Source organism: Mixophyes fleayi, chromosome 2, assembly GCF_038048845.1.
Source record: "Mixophyes fleayi isolate aMixFle1 chromosome 2, aMixFle1.hap1, whole genome shotgun sequence".
In the NCBI taxonomy this organism is placed as follows: Eukaryota; Metazoa; Chordata; class Amphibia; order Anura; family Limnodynastidae; genus Mixophyes; species Mixophyes fleayi.
The window spans coordinates 336542128-336561226 of record NC_134403.1 but is presented as its reverse complement, the minus strand read 5'-3'; the positions used below and the strand labels follow the sequence as shown (position 1 = coordinate 336561226).

At 38.1% G+C, this 19099-nt stretch overlaps 1 protein-coding gene across 1 annotated transcript; it reads left to right on the top strand.

Moving 5' to 3' along the window:
* Window positions 1–2592: 2592 nt before the first annotated feature.
* On the top strand, window positions 2593–17778 carry TMEM45A (transmembrane protein 45A). Its single transcript, XM_075198205.1, has 6 exons — window positions 2593–2774; window positions 9907–10119; window positions 11247–11459; window positions 12905–13089; window positions 14796–14941; window positions 17506–17778. Exons 2-6 carry the CDS (start codon window positions 9930–9932, stop codon window positions 17597–17599), a joined length of 828 nt encoding a protein of 275 aa, XP_075054306.1. The 5' UTR covers window positions 2593–2774; window positions 9907–9929; the 3' UTR covers window positions 17600–17778.
* The last annotated feature ends 1321 nt before the right edge of the window (window positions 17779–19099 follow it).

Sequence of the window (19099 nt, the reverse complement as noted above, 5' to 3'; positions counted from 1 at the left end):
TTACATATCTGGAAGTCATATATCCTATGCGATTAAGAATATAAAAAGGTATCGCAGACAGCTTCTGGAATATCCAAATGGTGGTATACATATGTACATATGTATGACTCAGGGAGGAGTTGGCGCTCTTGGTAGATTTTATCTAGATTGACATTCTATGAAGTACCTGGAGCCCATATGGCATTAAACTTAGACTGTTTGCCATGGAGATAGTATGTAATGCTCTCCATGCATGTGATATGCCAGATGAAGTTTTTAAGAGCATAGGTTGAGGGGGGTTCTTGTTGCTTCCAATTTTTGAGTTTTAGCAGCTGCAAGTATGATCTACAAGCTTCGTAGAGAATTGACATCTTGATAGGGACAACAGGGCAAAAATGTCTAAATAATTATAATTTTTAAAATAATTTTGATCCTATTTAGCGCTGGGGCAAGCAATCCATGGCACTGCAGCTGTTGTGGAACTACAACTCCCATCATGCCCTGCCAATCTCTGTTTAGGTCTTGTAATTCCACAACAGCTGGATAGTTATAGGTTACATATCCTGATCTATTGAATTAAAACTATTATTGGATGTGTGCGGTCATTAGGTTTGGACCATAAATTATTATTATATATAAACAGATATATATATATATATATATATATATATATATATATATAAAAAAGCAAAAATAGAGATATAACTGGCGCTGATCACCACAGCGTAACCACTTCAAATAAATGAGGTGGAAAGATTATATATATAAAAGATATACATACAATATATATGAGAATTCAGTCCCAAATCCACAATGCATAAAAAAACACTTGACTCTTGTAAGAGTGGCAGCCTCGATAGCCTTAAACCAGATGGTTAATCCGGACGGGATGGAATGCTGTAACAGAAGAACAAGCAGGGCGCCTCTGAGTGTATTATCAATTGTATAGCGTGGAATAGAGTAATAACTTGCGTACCATGAAGTTGTAGATGATAAACTTTACAGAAGATAATGGAGTAATCTGTGCTGTGCCTTTAGTCCTCCAGATCTCCACCGATCCATACAAAAAAAGTGGAAAAATAATATACCTTTTTCACAGTTCAATAGACTTAAACGTAATTGTAGTAACAATGGGGATTTCGAAGAACAGCTCTCAATATATTCCAGTAGATTTAGGGAGAGAGGATATCCCAGTGAATTAATTGAAGAAGCTGTAGACAAAATTAAAGAAAGAGATCGGTCTGAAACTCTCAAATACACAATAAGACAAACAAAAAATGAAATGGTCCAAAATCGCAATACCATGTTGCATTGGAGGGGGAGGTAAATTTAAAATGTGGTGACAGATATATGGTTGGTGTAGGGCATGTTCTAGATCAACTCTAATTTCAGTGTACAAATAAAGCTATCAAGTATACTTGTGTTCTACATAAAATAATAGCCAGTAATTTATTTATGTGCAAAATGTATAAGTGAGCAGGGATGGTGCTGGTATCTCCAGGCCCCCCACCCCCTACTGGAACTTGCACATGCACTGGACTTATTAAGGGGACAAGTAGCCCTTACCAAAAAGAAGCCCTTACAAAAAAAAAACATTTCAGCTAAGACAGACTGAAGGGCTCCCCTGTATGCTTGCCATGTTCTAAAGGCCCTGCATGTGAGGTAATATTTGTGCCCAATAAATAACAATTTCTGGATTTATTTGGTCAGTAGCAAGAGACAATATTGGTCACTTAAAATTCGTTTTTACTACTCTGCCTGTCCTACTGGACATCCCATTTTCCCTTGAGAAATGTGATTTTGCTAAGCTGACGCCATCTTGTTGCCTTATAGCCATTTTGTTCTGTTATAGCTTAAAGACAAATTAGATGCAGCTGGTTTGTAGGAATAATTCATTATTTGCAAGACTATGCTTATAACCTTGGACATAGCAGACTGGAGATAAGCCAACCCCCCCAAGGGGGATGTATTCCTGTGCGATAATGAGAGAATATAGTAACATCTGTGTAAAGGGAGCATGAGTGGTTAAAACCTTTTGGGGCGTAGTTTTCTGTAATACGTGATTTTTGCTATATAGATAGGAACTAATAAAGCAGAGTTTATTATACACTCAAACCATGCAGTGTATTTAATTCTCTCCAGCTGATGAGCTCATAACTGATAAACTGACACTTACAGGTGAACAATCTGATTTAGATTCGACACCCTGCAATTTATTATTTAATAACTCAAATCATATTTATTATTATAACAGATCTAATTTAACTACATTGCAAAGTATGTAGTTCCACCCCATGGAATTTAGTCCTAAAAAAGGCTTTTGCCATGAATACCCTAATTCAAGCCTCCCAGTCAAATAAAGAGAGCATTCCGACTTCTGTACACACAAGTAATATAAACACATCACATTTTCCAGTGCACACTCTCAACCTCATCATCGCAACACAAGGCTGCAGTACTTCATACCTGCCAGCTGGGGGAGAAAGACGGTACACGTGGAATGTGCTGTCGATAAGATAGACAGCTGGGAGAGCCTACCAAATGCCCCGGTCGTTTCCCCGCCCCAGCGTGTTTTCACCAATGGCTATTGCCAATCATGTTGATTTATTGTATCTTACAGTTAGATTCGGGCAATGCACCCAGTGGTAGTTCGCTGTCCCCAGGGTAACTTCAGCATTGCAGGGTAATTGATCTTATTAAACGATCTTATGTGTATCCCGATGAATAACACGGGGAGCTGGTGACGTTTAAAGAGCTCTAGAACTGATTGGGATCTGACTCTGGACCTGAAGTTGGTGAGTAAAGTTTCATGTACAATGAGGATCCTATCCAAACATGTTACAAATAAGCTGCACCATTCATTACATTGTAACTTGTTGTATTATATGATTTCAAATAGTACATTTTTTATTGCAGAATTTCCTATAACCTCCAGGACATTATCTTAATGCTGCTTTGCATATTTGTTTAATTGCATGGTATTATCCTATACGTTGACCCCATTATTGATGTTAGTATAGATTAGGTATGGGGGCATATAGGTATATGTATATATGATATATAGTGCTGTGGTGAAGGTGTGTCTTCTCTGTCATTCACAGTGAATGAGTATAGTCACGTACGTGATGCCTGGTCCGGGAGTTACTTCCTTGTGATGTGTCCAATGTTCACTTATTCAGCTACCTTTTTTTTTTTTTGGTGCCTGGTATAGAGTTGTGCTACACATGTTATCTGTGCTGGATTCATATAGCTGTTAGTGGCAGCTTGAGGTAGATATTGAATGTGTAAAGGCAAAATCACTGCAATCACAGAATTCTCAGTTTTAAGTGTAAAACAGGGGAGGGGGAGTTCTGAAGAATAGATTTAGTAAATTGCTGTGGACATCGCTAAAAATGTTTTCCTTGCTTTTAGACACTTCAAAACCAGTGAGATGTACTAAAACGCTTGTGTAGAGCTTTTACAATTTATTTCAATGGCCCATTCTTTTCAGTGGTGTTTCAAGACAGTGTGCTACATGTAATGTAGAAATGCTGCTGAAATGAATGCAGCTATGGAATGAATGGGAAAAGTTGGCAATAAAATTATCCCCCCCCCCCCCCCCCAAATCATAAACCAGCCCATATGGCAGACAGCCTGTGTTGATTTCCTCTTGATATGGCTGCCATAATGAAAACTGGCTTCTGTTTGCCTTCCTGGACACTCCTCTTCCCTGGCAGCCAGTTGCTATTGCTGTAAACCACTTATGATTAGCTAGCTACCTGCGAAGCCTTCGAGTGCCAGGGGCTCCCTGCCGTAGACATTTAGCTAGCAAGCAGATGCATCTTTGTATACACGGATTTTTGTACATTTTTATACGTTTGGACTAAGTTGAATCAAGAACAATGATTTTATTTTAGCATTAAAAAAGTGCATTTTAAAATTGTGTATGTGTTTACATGTTTTTTTTTATTTTGGTATAATGAGCAGGGGCCTTAGACCCCTGTGTCCACTACATTGAAACCAGTTTGGTGGTTTCAATGTTTTTCAACACTCTGGCCCCACAGCATAAGGTGGTCAGTAAAGCTTTTCACACAGGACTGGTAGTCTTGGGGTGATCAAGGTGCTGATTGTTTGGGTGCTGTTATCTTTCATCCCCCACCCCAGAAAGGCACCAAGGCTTCCTATGCTGTCTATGGTTTCGCTGTCTTAAAGGAAACCAGAACAGGCTGTCTGCTGCTGAGTCTGGTTGAGGATTGGGGTCAAAAGAGGAAGCATATTGCTAATTATTTAATTTAATAACTAATGGAGGTTTTCCCAATTGCAATGGCCCATTCATTTCAATGGTTTGGTTATTTCTATGGGATTAATACAAATAGGGCACATGCTGGAAACACCATTAATGAAACAGGTCTGCGAGGAAAAATATTTTTTAACAAATTTATGTGATACTTATAGATTTTTGGCTTCTGAACTCGAAAATGACTCCCGGTTTTGCATATCACATCACGTTTTTCTGAAAAACGTGTATTTATGAATTCGTAATTTTTTTCATATTTTTTAAAATAATGTATTCTGCCTACATTTATTGTAAAACCTTGTCTTAAATTAATTCAGTCGGTAGTATAGAACGTTGCAATTCAGTTCACGTCATAAAACTTCCCCCCGACCCAGTGCCAGATTAAGGTCCACATGGGCCTGGAGCTGAAATTTACAAAGGGCCTAAACCCCATACTGTTTAAAGGAACATTGCACACACACAGCAACTACAAGGTGAGCTGGCGAAGGTGGAACCGAATACAACAGATGCAACAAAGTTTTGCCCTGTGCCGGCTCATTTTAACCCCTGCCTACCACCACATACACACACACACACACACACACACACACACACACACACACACACACACACACACACACACACACAGTACACACTACACACACACACAGTACATATACATTCATAGAGTCTTCAAAAAGAAGTTTACAAGCTGTTTTATTGCACAATGGCAACACATACGCGTCAATACCATTCGCACATTTAGTCTATCTTAAAGAAACCTGAAAATTTGAAAACTGTTTTGGAACTGATTGGATATGCAAGACACAACTGGTTAATATGTGGAGATCTTAAAATGTTATGCATGGTACTTGGCCAGCAACAAGGTTACACCAAATTCCCAAGTTTTCTCTGTGAATGCGAAAGCAGAGCTAAAAAATTTACATTGGCAAAAAAACAATTGGCCAACTTGAAAAAGTTTAGAAGTTGGAAAAAATTATGTAATCAAATCCAGTTTAGTAGATCCAAAAAAAGTCTTACTTCCACCTCTACATATAAAATTAGGACTGATGAATCAATTTGTAAAAGCGCTGCCTAAAGATGGAGAAACTTTCATATATCTTTGCACCAAATTCCCTAACATATCTGATGCTAAACTGAAGGAAGGCATTTTTACAGGCCCTGACATTACAAAGTTAATAAAAAATGAACATTTCGGGCGTGTAATGAATATTGTGGAACTTTCAGCGTGGACTTCGTTCAAACAAGTGATTTAAAATTTTTTAGGCAATGTCAAGGATCCAACCTACAAAGAAATTGTCAGGGAAATGCTTAATAGTTACAGAAACCTTGATTGTAATATGAGTTTAAATGTACATTTTTTGAATTCCCATATTGATGATTTCCCGAATAATCAGACTACAGTGAAGAACAGGGTGAACGGTTCAACCAAAGACATTAAAGATGTAGAAAGAAGATACCAGGATCGTTGGGACGTTAGCATGATGGCTGACTACTGCTGGATGATACACAGAGACGACACAGAAAAAACTTATAAGCGAAAAGCGACAAAACGAAGTTTGAAGACAAAAAAAATTGTTAAAAAAAAATCTACGATTTTTTTCAATAATTATGGTTTTGTTTCTATTACTGTTTGATTTTATTGTTATTTTATTATGTAATTAAGACAAAAACACAGTGATATCGATATCATCTACACTTCTTCGCATGTCACAATAAATATGTCAAGAACAATTAAACTTCTTGTTTTTTCTTAAAAATGTATGTAACCCCCTTATAGGTTAATGTGATGTGGTAATTTTTTTATATACTATTTCTTGATGTAGACAGGAGTATAATTAACAATATAAAAGTATTATTAAAAAAGCTTTCAATACCTTAAATTTCGCAGACCTGTGTAATTAATGAGAAAAGATTCAACATTATTAAAACATTGTTGAAATCACGTTTGTTTTTATTATGGAAAATGCTACAAGATGCTGAATTTGAGCAAAAAATTCTGTATAACAGATTAGATACTTTGGGCTAGATTTACTAAGCTGCGGGTTTGAAAAAGTGGGGATGTTGCCTATAGCAACCAATCAGATTCTAACTGTCATTTTGCAGAAGGTACTAAATAAATGACAGCTAGAATCTGATTGGTTGCTATAGGCAACATCCCCACTTTTTCAAACCCGCCGCTTAGTAAATATAGCCCTTTGTGAAAATTGATTAATTTTTTTGCACTCAAGGAAAATACTGGCTGCTTTTCTATGTAGCACACACATACTTCATAGCCTTATTTGTACACTGAAATTTAAAGGACATGCGCTATCCCAGCTATAAATCTGTCCCCACATTTTGCATTTACTTCCCCCTCCAATGCCACATGGATTTGCCAAAGTGCAAATGTGCTCCTTTTTTTCGCATTGTTCCTAACTCAGCATCAGGCCCAAAGTATTTCATTGGTCAGTGTAATGAAAATAATCCCTATTTTGTGTGTGTTACAAAATAAAAACGTAAAAGAATTTGTCTGTGTTCTTCTTCAGGCCCAGTATGGGGGCAATGGGGCCGCTGTAGCCTCTGAGCTATAGACAATGATTACTGCTACTTAGTGATACAGATACCTATTGTGATGGAGCTCCATGAAAAGTGACAAGTTATTAATGCCAATGAAGGAAAGTTAGTTCTAGCAGCTAAGTACATTCATCCCAACAAGAAACATAAAATTGTAGACCTTCTGCAAAATTAATTATAACAACAGTGTTTTGAAACCTATTTTTAAAGTTAAATATCAACTATAATCAATATTCATTTATGAGAAACTTTTATAGTGCAAACTCAGAAATCAGTCTCCTTACATCTACTTTAGACTATGTACACACAGGTGTATGAATGTGTTTTTTAACGCAAACAAAAACGCATATAAACTGCATTGTGTTTTTGTACTTCTTCAATGTGCGCTCAGATGTTCGCTCAGAACGGCGCTTAGAGATAAATGTATTGTCCTCAACTATGTTGCACAATAAAATGGAAAAAGCGTTCAAAATAGTGCAGTGCAGCTCTATACAAGTTAACCGCACGAAAAAATGCAACTGGGTCTCATTGGCTACTGTGATTAGTTTCACAACACATGCACTTAATGTGAATTAAATACACATGTTAAGGATATATTTTACCCCCCAATGGGTATGTTGTCTAAAACGGGCAGGCTGACCTCAACTGCAGTTGTTCTCTGCTTTAAGTCATAGGATAAGCTGTTTCCCAATCACAGAACCAAGTGCAGAAAAGTGCGCTGCTGTGCGACACAGCTGTGGCACATCCTTCTTTATTTTTATTTAAACGGGCTCCTTTATGCACCATTCACTCACACTGTCCAGTTTTGGACTACCCACCTCTACCCCCTCTATCTTGACAGCCCTCTCCATAGAGCTCTTGATGGCCGGAACCACTAGCAGCTGATCGGGTTGTGAGCTTGTAAAGCTCTATTCAGCTGTCTAGGAAATGAGTAGACGTAATCCCCATCCGGGCCCCTACACTGCGACCTCACAGCACGATGGCTGCTGGCTTCATATAACGGAGTGTATTGCAAGGGAGCCCTGTATTTGTTCTATGGGGCATTTGGGGGGTTTGACCAGAAGTGGACATCCCCTTTTTAATTTTTTCTCAAGCTGCTCCTTAACTTATTACCTAAAGTAGGCTGACTACAGATTTGTTAGGCTGTTTTTGTTTTTTTGTTTTTTTTACCAAAAATGGCCAACCATTGTGCAGTGTGTCATCCCTATCAATGCATTCAAACATCAATTGAATTGGTCTTAATCTGAAAACCAAGTTGGCTGATCCTGATTAGCATGTATGTGAGGTCAGGGTAAGTGGGCATACGTGGACAGAGCTTTCAATACAGTCCAGTCGTACTGCCTGATGCCTGAATCTGCACAATTTTGCCCCCTGAATGTGTTACCAAGATGTTCACAGAGACAATTGTTCTTTCATTGGAACAGACAACTAGATTGGAACATGTGTTAGCACTATTGAAACCACTTAACTACGACACACATAAAGGATTTCTCCAGTTTACTTGTTACTTTTGGGCCAAACCATCTAGGCAACTAACATTTATGCAGTAGTTGACAGTATCATGAACGTTACCAGCTATGTCCAAGGTTCGGTAAACACTTGAAAATAGCACATTTGTCATAGAGATCAGTCATCTGCATGATTGACTGTCACATGGCAAACATGCAGGAGGTACAGAGGACTTCAGCACTCTGTAATACTTTAGTAAGCCTTGCAGTGGAACACTGGAAATTACTATCATGCTTCATTCATTAGCATTTTAGCTTTGGGGGTTAGGTTTTCTTTAAGCATATATGGCCTGAGTCATTAAGGAAAGCAAAGCAAAAAAAAAAATGAATAAGTTTGCTCCTGGACAAACCACGTTACAACGCAAGGGGTGCAAATTAGTTTATTATTTTGCACATAAGGTAAATGCTGGCTGTTTTTTCATGTAGCACACAAATACTTTTCAAATTTACCTCCCCCTCCAATGCAAAATGGTTTTGTCCAAGTGCAAAGTTACTCCTTTTTTACGCTTTACTCTCCTTAATGACTCAGGCCCAGATGAGGGCTGGCAAACTTCAGCCTGGGGGGGGGGGAGATTCGGCTCAGCAGTCTGCTAGGAACATTTTAAAGGAAAATAAGTGCATGTAGCCCAGTGACCCAGCCCAAGGTAGCTTACTACGGGACCGGCCCTGAGGGCATCTGACCGCCAGCCCCATCAGCCCCCTGCTCAGCCCCATAAAGTGATCCAGCTTTGGATAAGATTACTTGTCTCATTGTGCTCGATGCAGTCCCTCTGTGTGTAACTCCATCCCCAGCAGCTTCCTCCATATAGTCCCTCTGTCTCTTGAGTTATGGGAGCTGTGACGTAGGGAACCAACCGCTTAAGAGAGTGAGCAAACACATTTCCTTTGTGCCCCTTACCCCAGGCCAATCGGGCACAGAGGGGATGTGTTATTTTCAGCCTGCGTAGTGCCCACACATCTAAAAGGTACTGTTACCCATAGTTGACATGTTTTCTTTAAGCCTGCATTAGTGACGTTTTACGCATATGAGTTTTAGTGTATTGTTTCTTTAAATCCTCATTCACATTTTCAGCAGATTCATTCTACATACTTTTTGAGTACAGCTTTTTCCCTTTCATTTCCCAAGTGTACTGTCTTAGTTCATTACTGATGAATATTCCTCCTGTTTTGCCTAGATCTCTTTGATCATTATGTGCAAAAGGCAATTTGTAGGGATTAAAAAAAGAAAAGGCGGCATAGATTTCCTGTTTAATTTGCCTTGGCACAGCTGTGTTTATAGAGGTTAATTTATGTTCAAAATATCTATTTGTACTGAAATTGTAAAACAAAGTTTACTGCAATATCAAATGCTCTGCGATCTTCTCAGCAGCAATAAGGTTTCTTATTTTCTATAACATTAATTGTATCAAACATAAACTGAATCTTACCCTAAACAACAATTACTTGTATGTTTACTTCACAAAAAAATGGTTCAGAGTGGTAAGTATTGTTATATTGTTGTACAATCCTAGCTATCTGGGGTGGGAAGTCCGTGACAAGTGGCAGGCGGTCATGTAGCCTTCACATTAAATCTCTTTTTAATTGCAGAGTGTTGAACCACAGAGAAAACAATGGCCAATTTTAAAGGCCACGCATTGCCAGGAAGCTTCTTCCTCATATTCGGTCTGTGGTGGTCTGTGAAATATCCCCTGAAGTATGCCTGCAGAAAGAATAAGAAGATTTGTTCTTTTGGCTCAAAAATTGGATTCCAGCGTGTGGAAGTCATTGAAGGAGCAGTGAAGGCTGCTTTTGCTTTGATAGGTATATACCATACATCTGTACTGTTACACTGACATCATTTATTGTATTGTCATTTGATAAGAGCAGTCTCTGTTGTGTGACTTGGATAGGAGAAGCAGTAAAGGTAATACGTCCTTATTTCCTTCCGGTTTCTGTAGTTTTAAACATTTTATCAAGTTAGCTTTTAAGGTGCAGCAAACTAATGGCTTCATGTGTAATGTAGTTATATCATGTATTAGCCATCCATTGACCCAGTGAGATAGCACTAATGGCCATAGGCGTAGTGTGCATGATTACTATTTTATGGTGTACAACATGACAATAGCTTAATGTAGTATACTAACTGTACACTGTCAGTATGACGGAGAAAAAAGGTATGTTGATCGATCTATTTATACTAGGAAAAGAATACAAATCTAGGGAAGGGCTAAGCTACACTCATCTGTCAGCCAGCAAAAACAATAGTATAAAATCTGCCTCTTACAAGGTAAGCAATATTGGGTAATATATACTAATTTTAAATTTAGAGCAAAATTTATGTGAAGATAATGCATCCCATAGGAGGCCAAAAGGTACCTTAAAGACAGTGGTAGGTCTCCCATGGGTACCTCCCAAATAATAGTACAAAAAGAAAAAAGGCTTAATCGATTTATAACTCTATATACATGGCCAGATTATTACACCATGCTAATAAAGAAAATACATATTTAATTAGACAAATTACATTGTTTCATATATTGTTTCTTCCAGCTTGCCCCATATTTGCACTTTGAAACATTTTGTCCCTTCCCTTCAAATAAGATGTTAGCTTTCATTCCACTATATAGGACTGCTAAAAGCTGATATCTGATTGGTTGCTATGTGTTAAAGTGTTCCAAGTCTGTTGTTTATCCTAGTCGGGGATGTTGGAAGCATGAAGCCACACTGAGCACATATATATGCACACAGTATATTCTGTATTGGGCAGTGTGTGGACAACCTCTGTGAAAGTTGTGGCATATTGTTAAGTCAAAATTGATATATTATACTCTAAATAAATCATTATATGAAGTGTTCTTAAAGGGATATTTTAGAAACACAGTAGTGAGAAATAAAGTCATGTTTCTCATGTCTTCCTCACTCTGAGCCTGAACCCTCGTCTCTCTCAGGAATATTAGCTGAACAGTTTGTACCAGATGGGCCTCACCTGAAGCTGTACAATCATGAGGAGAAGCAGTGGGACCATCTAATGAACTGGCAACACTCCACCATGTACTTCTTCTATGGTATCTCAGGTGTGGTCGATATCATTACTCACACCACGAAAGCTGTCCCCATGGCCATGGATAGGATGATGCTCGCAATTGCTGTCTTTGTTGAAGGTATTTCATTATAATACACAAGAGACATGTCTTGTAAAATACATCCTTATATTTGGAGAGTTGTGATGTCATCACTTACATTGAGAGAGTTGTGATGTCACTCATGTACTATATAACTTATATTGGAAGAGTAGTGATGTCACTTGGGTCACATGACTCGTCAGGAAGGTGTTCTGTGATGGACTCTATAACTGCTGGTAAAACACACCTGGATACAGGATCACCAGACTCCTTACTGTTGAATAAAAGAGATTTTGTAAGTCACCTTAGGGTTCTATGATCTGTATAAAGGCATATGGTCACACAACACCTATATTCAGGTCCAGTGCAGGGCTAGATTTACTAAGTGCGGTTGTTGTAAGTTGTGACAGTATGCTACCCCTTCGGCATAATGCCAAAATAATTGAGGAATAATCACCTTGATTTCCAAGTGTTGTTCTTTTCTTTTGCACTTATACGTAAGCTGATGCTAAAGGAAAAAAAAGAAGATGAGATGGGAAAAATAAAACAACGCTGATTAACCAAGCACACTTTGTACACTATACTTAATTAGGTCACAATAAACATACTCAGAACACCGGCTCATTTAAAAACATACTTTTATTGTATGAAGTGACACATTATATTCCACTTTGATAAAGTTGGGCTGAGCTAAATGAAACGTGTCAGCGTCTTTCCTTTTTCCTTTCTTTGATCTTTATTGTGGACTTTGTCCTTTTTTATACAGCTGCAATCACTTTTGTATTTGTTAATTGTTCAGCGGGTCGGCACCTGATTTTCTAGTTTGTGCAGTTTAATATTTGTTTGTTCTCCCAGTCACATAGGTAACGTTTGCCTGTTTCTCGAGAAACCTAACAATATAATCAAAAATGTTTTGCTATGTCTGGAACATGATTACAGTGTATCTAGTCACCAGAATACGTATGTTCTTACATCTCCTTCTGGCCATCAGCCTGCTTCTCTTGTCTCCTTGTTGTCTCAACCTGCTCTTCATACAGTCAGTGCTGGAGGTGATGCATATGGACAGACAGACCAGTACCATTCACATCCTCCTACAGTTAGTGTTGTGACTGTATGAGGAAGGTGCTGGTACCATATCCTAGTGTTGTAAAGGGAATGGGTACAGTACCAGCTGCGTATAGGGAAGGGACACCCCTGCTAGTGGTAAACATATAGGTGCCAGCTTGTTACTACAAGGGTAGGAAAGTTGGCACCCGCAGTAAATATCACCCTGGAAAGTCAGGAGTCAGCGGTACATTTTGTAGGTACTGTGGCGAGCTGGTTCCAGGGATGTTTCCACACCTTCCTTAGAACACTACTAATAATTACCTTATATGATCATATTCTAATAAATAGAATGTATAAGAATAATCCTGATATTCTAGAACAATAGTAATGATAAAGTGTTTTTTGCTGGTGGAGATTGACACATTTTCTCATTTCAGGATTCCTGTTTTATTACCACGTTCACGGCAGACAGGCGCTAGATCTTCACATTCATCTGCTCCTCTTATTCGCGGTGTTTGGGGGAGCTCTGTGCATATTCCTGGAGGTATTCTTCCGCGGGAATATCATTCTGGAGCTCTTCAGGTCAAGTCTGTGCATATTACAAGGCAGTTGGTTCTGGCAGGTGGGTGAGGAGCTGTGCCACAGTCTGAGTCACTTTGGGATCAGGACATAGTCCTTTAGAAGGAAGATATTAAATTACTGAGTTTAGATTTTTAGAGTCATTAGCTCCATTTATGAGGCAATTTATTATCACAGCTAAATAGGTCAAAGTCACCTTTAGGGCTTGTACACACAGACACGTTTCCTGCACTGGTTGTGTGATTTGCTGAGGTGTATTGAAGTCTAGCTTCATTAGCTATCATTCATCCTGAGAGAGAACATGCCCCCAGTACACATGAATGTTCACTGTGCGAGCATATGGGCACAAGAAAAGGCTACATGAAAGTAGCATCTTGTGTCCATAGTCTGTCAAGTGTACACTTGTGTACTGTAAGATAATTCTTCATAGGGATCAATGACCCTAATTGTTGGTGGTCCATGCATTGCTCCATGGATGCATGAAAAGTACTGATGGGCATAAGGTGAGTTTGGAGCCAAAATAGTAAAAAAACCTTGTGGGTGTAGGTGTATTGTGAGCTACCGGGTGTACCCCTGATACTAAATGCTCTAAATTAGATCCCATTGTATCATGGTGACCAGGTGTTTAATAACTCCACCAGTATGGGTTGAGTGTGGTTCTAAAAGTATAGAGTTAGTTGCTCATCATATATAGCTTATGTTCTAGTACTGTTACTTAGCTCCCTTTTACTAATCTGAAGATTCGTAGTACAGAACAAGTTTAGTAAATCTATTACTAATTGATCTAACACAGTTATATTTGAAAGGTTGAACTAGATGGACTTGTTTTGGTTTTGTGTATTTAACTTCACTGTCCGGATTATTTAAATCTCTGAACTTGTAGAGCTCGCATTCTGGAGTATTGCTGCCCTCATGTGGTTAAATTGATGTTATGCTTTCACCTTTATGATTCCATACACTTGTGTATTAGAAGAACAGACTTCTAGATTAAATATGTTGAAACTCTGAGAAGGGCTTAACCCTGCTTGCAGCAGCAAACGTTAATTTTACACACATTGTTCTTCCCACATGTTTACATGAAATGTATACTTATTTGGAAATGTATACTGCAGAGAGAATACTAACTTAGATGGTGCTAAAAGAAGTAGGAGAATGTGAGACTTTAGTACAGCTCCTATGTGTGCAGAGTTTTACAGGTTAGGTTGGAATTGCTTCCTCCACTTATTTTACTTTATTTAGCATTTAGCTTCATGTCAGATGGGTGGCCCGGAATATTGTTTTAACAGTTTGGGAGATCCAGCCATAGCGTATAATCCCGTATAGTATAGGGAGCGTGGATTTGTGGGAAAAGACCGACAGGAGTATATCCGGACTCCGTTTAATCGTTCTGTTGCTTGAGGCATCAACTTAAACAGCATTCTGTATACACATATTTATATACCAGTATTGTACACTCTAAAATACCAATAGTCTGAATTTCAAAATTACCTATGTAGTAGAATCCACTAATTTAGTCACAAAAAAAGTTTTTATTTTTTATTTTAACTAGTTCCCTTTGTCCCCCCCCCCCCTCCCTTCTTGTTATATAGACACACCACTGGGCAATAGGTCTCTCTCAGACTTCATCATGTCACAAAAGTGGTAGAGATTATTACAATATGGCACTGTGCAGAGAGATGGGGTGTTCAAGATTAAGTACAATACCTTTGTAGAGGAGCGTATAATCTGTATTATTATCATGTTTTACAGATTGGATTTGTGCTGTTTCCCCCTGGTGGTGGCCCTGAGTGGAACCAGAATGATCACAGTAATATAATGTTCATTACAATGTGCTATTGTTGGCATTATGCGTTTGCACTCCTGATTGTTGGTGTGAATTATGGCATAACTACTTGGTAAGTAATGCTACATTATTTATTATTATTAATTATTATTATTATTATTATTATTATTATTATTATTATTATTTGTGTACTTAAATGAATCTACCTCCATCACTGAGAGTAGCCTCATTCATTGTTTTACTTTAACACTTTGGTTATACAGAAGCTGTAGATGTTATTTTGATATCATGTTCCTACAGGTAGTGTTACATTTGTCCGTAGAGTCAAAATAAAGTAGCCATTTCCCATGTAACGTTATGAAGGTTCAAAGGCCAATTAGTTTCATGCTTGGACTTTCCAGCCCGCTGAAGTCACCATCGAGCTGCCTGGCGGGAGGAGATGGTTTTCAGGCTTTTCCAAGGGAAACTATTAGATTCAGCTGTCACACGATGGAGGAGAGGATAATGTAGTGCAAGAATGGTAGGAGGGAGGCATGTGCCGCAGTTAGTAAACTGTATTATTTGAGCCTATGAAAATCATTAGTCTAAAGGAGGTGTTGTCTTTTTATTAATATCTAGATTGCAAAAGTTAACCCATTATTCATCCAGGCATTTAAAGGTGAAAAACACGTTCGTGTGTATATATATATATATATATATATATATATATATATATATATATATATATATATATATATATATAAAATATATATATAGCAAATGGCAGGAACTGAACCACGTAGCAATGCACTAAAATAAGTACATTGCAGGCCATTCTCGGCTATACAATGGAGCTCTACATAAGTGCTTCCGCTTCAGATAATGGAAACTCACCCTATATAATATGTGTAGTGGGAGGGTGGACAACCCCTTTAATCCACAAATTTAGAGATAAATTGCTCTAACTAGTTTGTTAGTATAAGCAGCCAGTGAGCTAAGCAGGCTGAGTTCATGTGTGGCTTATTGTGTGTCGTAACTGACAGTATAACCATGACAACAAGTCCCGCCCATTAAATTGTCAGATTATCTATCTAAAACTGGACATAAATGAAATACTCCTGCTGCATGGCTGCACGGGAACTAGTGCTTATGTAGATGCATAGCTGCAAGTATGTAAACATGCATGTAAACTAACTGCAGTACAACTTCAGCACACGTTTGGTTTTAAATGATTCACCGTCAATTTGTTTCTAGATGTTTCCAGCTATGGTTAGCCCTTTAAACTGGTAATAAACAACATATACATGCTGCATTGGAATTAATAGAGATAAGTGAAAAAGATAAATCTCTGTTGTACAGCACCATGATATATGTTTGCGCTATATAAATAAGGGATGATAATAATGTCTGCCATTAGTTGTTATGTGATACCCCAAAACCTGAGTACCCTGGGGTGTATCTATATGTTTTTAATTTGTTAATTTAATTTGTTAATTGTTATAAGTGTTTATAAAGATTTAAAAAAAAAAAAAAAATTCTTGAAGGAGAAGTGACAGTTGGGAGTGGTTGGTGGTTGCCGGGGGTGACAGTGGGGAGTGGTTGGTGGTTGCCAGGGGTTACAGTTGGGAGTGGTTTGTGGTTGTCGGGGGTGACAGTTGGGAGTGGTTGGTGGTTGCCAGGGGTGACAGTGGGGAGTGGTTGGTGGTTGCCGGGGGTGACAGTTGGGAGTGGTTGGTGGTTGCCGGGGGTGACAGAGAGAGGAGTGTGATACTCAGGACCACTGAGAGAGATCCCTGTGTCTGATAAACGGAGAGTGAAAAAGATAGGAACAGAATGAAAATTGGACAAAGTAATAAATAAGTAGATTAAAAGTGAAGAAAGTGTAAGAAGAGAAGAAGTGAGCATAAGAGAGGCGTGAGCAAAAAGGAAAGTGCTGGACATTACTAAGCAGTATAGAGATCTGTGAGTACACACACAACAGAGACTGAGCTATGTACTGAGGACCGTGTGAGAGGAGAGAGACAAGTTGGAGTTGTATGATAACAGTTCAGCAGCCACAGATCAGTATAACTCCCCCCATTACATCACTGACACTGGAAACATCAGCAGTTATTTAGACACATGTTACATATACTTGAACTGCTTGCTTAAGAAAAATAAAGAAATTTATGGGCCCCAACCACGTGCACCACTTCTACAAATAGTTATTGAAATAGTCGATGTAGATCTTGAAGTTGTATTGAGAAATTAAGTTATATATATTAATATTAGAGATGTCAGTGTTGTTAGTAAGGTGAATTTAAAGGTTTGTCAATTGTAAATAGTTTTAAAATGATAAGATATTGTTTAAAAATAATTGTTTGCTTCTAAAATAAATATCAGAATAATTAATAATAATAATAAAAGGAAGTTCGTTAAGAATACACTTGTGTCATTTTAAACCTCTGGATAAATCTCCTTACCTCTCTGGTGCAGTTTCAACCTATTACTCTAAATAACACCACACGGGGTATTACAGTTACAGCTGAACTAACTCCCCTTCTGCCCATGTGTGTTTCATATGTGTACAGTTTTAAGTGGCTTATCTGGCAGACTTGGATCTCAGCCACCTTGGGGCTTGTGTATTTATTTTAGCCTCCGTAACAATGTCACTACTTTGTTCTCTTTTGTTAATCATAAACTGTTTACTTCCACCAGGGTGGTTAATACAAAACTGAAGTGTGCTCAGCCGATGGAGATGGAATTACTAAAATCACGACAAAGAGACCAAGAATCTGATGATGATATATAGTAAATTCTGCTGTTTACTTTCTAGCATATTAGGACCATATCTTATGTACTGTACTGTACTGTATAATACTCCAGGGTTATATTACATGTAACAAACTGTGTAAAATGACCATATTTGTAATCATCCATTGGCTTGTTCCGAGTCATTCAGGACTAGTAATTATATATATATATATATATATATATATATATATATATCCCATAGATTGTAAGCTTGCGAGCAGGGCCTTCTCACCTCTTTGTCTGTTTTACCCAGTTTGTTTATTAGTTTATTACGTTTGTCCCCAATTGTAAAGCGCTACGGAATATGTTGGCGCTATATAAATAAATGATGATGATGATATATAGATATATATATATAGATATATATATATATATATATATATATATATATATATATATAAAATCTCAAATACTGATCACTCTCGACATTCCCATTACACTCTCCAACACGACATAATCACAACATCATCCTATTGTATTAGTACGGTGTATAGAGGACATATAACCTGTCAGTATCGGATGTGTTCCTGGCCGGGGACTGTTCTGCATTCCAGAGAGTTTTACTGATTTGATTTTTTTTTTAAACTTTTATAACTTTTAGCTTCAGCTATTTATTAAATGACAGCTAGCGCTGCACTAGGTTGTATTACAACCTACAAATGAGGCATTAGTGAACTGATGGCATGTGCTTCTTCTCACTGCCTCCCCTGCACCCAGGTATAATACATACCACCTACTGGAAATGAGATGTCATATATTGTAGCTGTAGAACACAGAGATTCTCTGATCATCAGAAATGAGCAAAACAATAACCGGTACATTTATCTATTTATATAACTATAGTGGGATTGGGGCACCATTACGCAGTCAGTGAAACAAGGTTCTCAGAACTGTGATATCTCCGTCAAAGTCTCTTGAATAACTTGCACAGAATTCTTAATAATAAGAGATGTTGAGAGCTGAAGGCTGTATACAAATGTATGCATAAACTGCTTTGTGCAAACTGAAAATGAGTGTGTGCCTTAGCTGTGCCAATAGCACATATCCCTTGTCCTATGCTGTGTACGAAGACTAATGAACTGGTTAGGTCTTAATGTATATTAGCTTTTTATTAGCATTTTTATTGTACTTGTTTAGTATATGGCTACAGTGATTGCTGAAAAAAACGTGTCCGATAGGTGATAACTCCAAATGCATTGTGGTCATTTATAAAAGTGCAAACGTGCACCTGACTATATTTTCAGTGGTGGAAGTGTGCTGGTATATGGTGGTATAGCATACCGCCACTTCTCCTACTGCCTTCATTGTAATGCTATCACATTCCAGTCACTTGCATTATATATACAGTGGTGGAAGTGTGCTGGTGTATGGTGGTATGGCATACTGCCACTTCTCCTACTGCCTCCATTGTAATGCTATCACATTCCAGTCACTTACATTATATATACAGTGGTGGAAGTGTGCTGGTGTATGGTGGTATGGCATACTGCCACTTCTC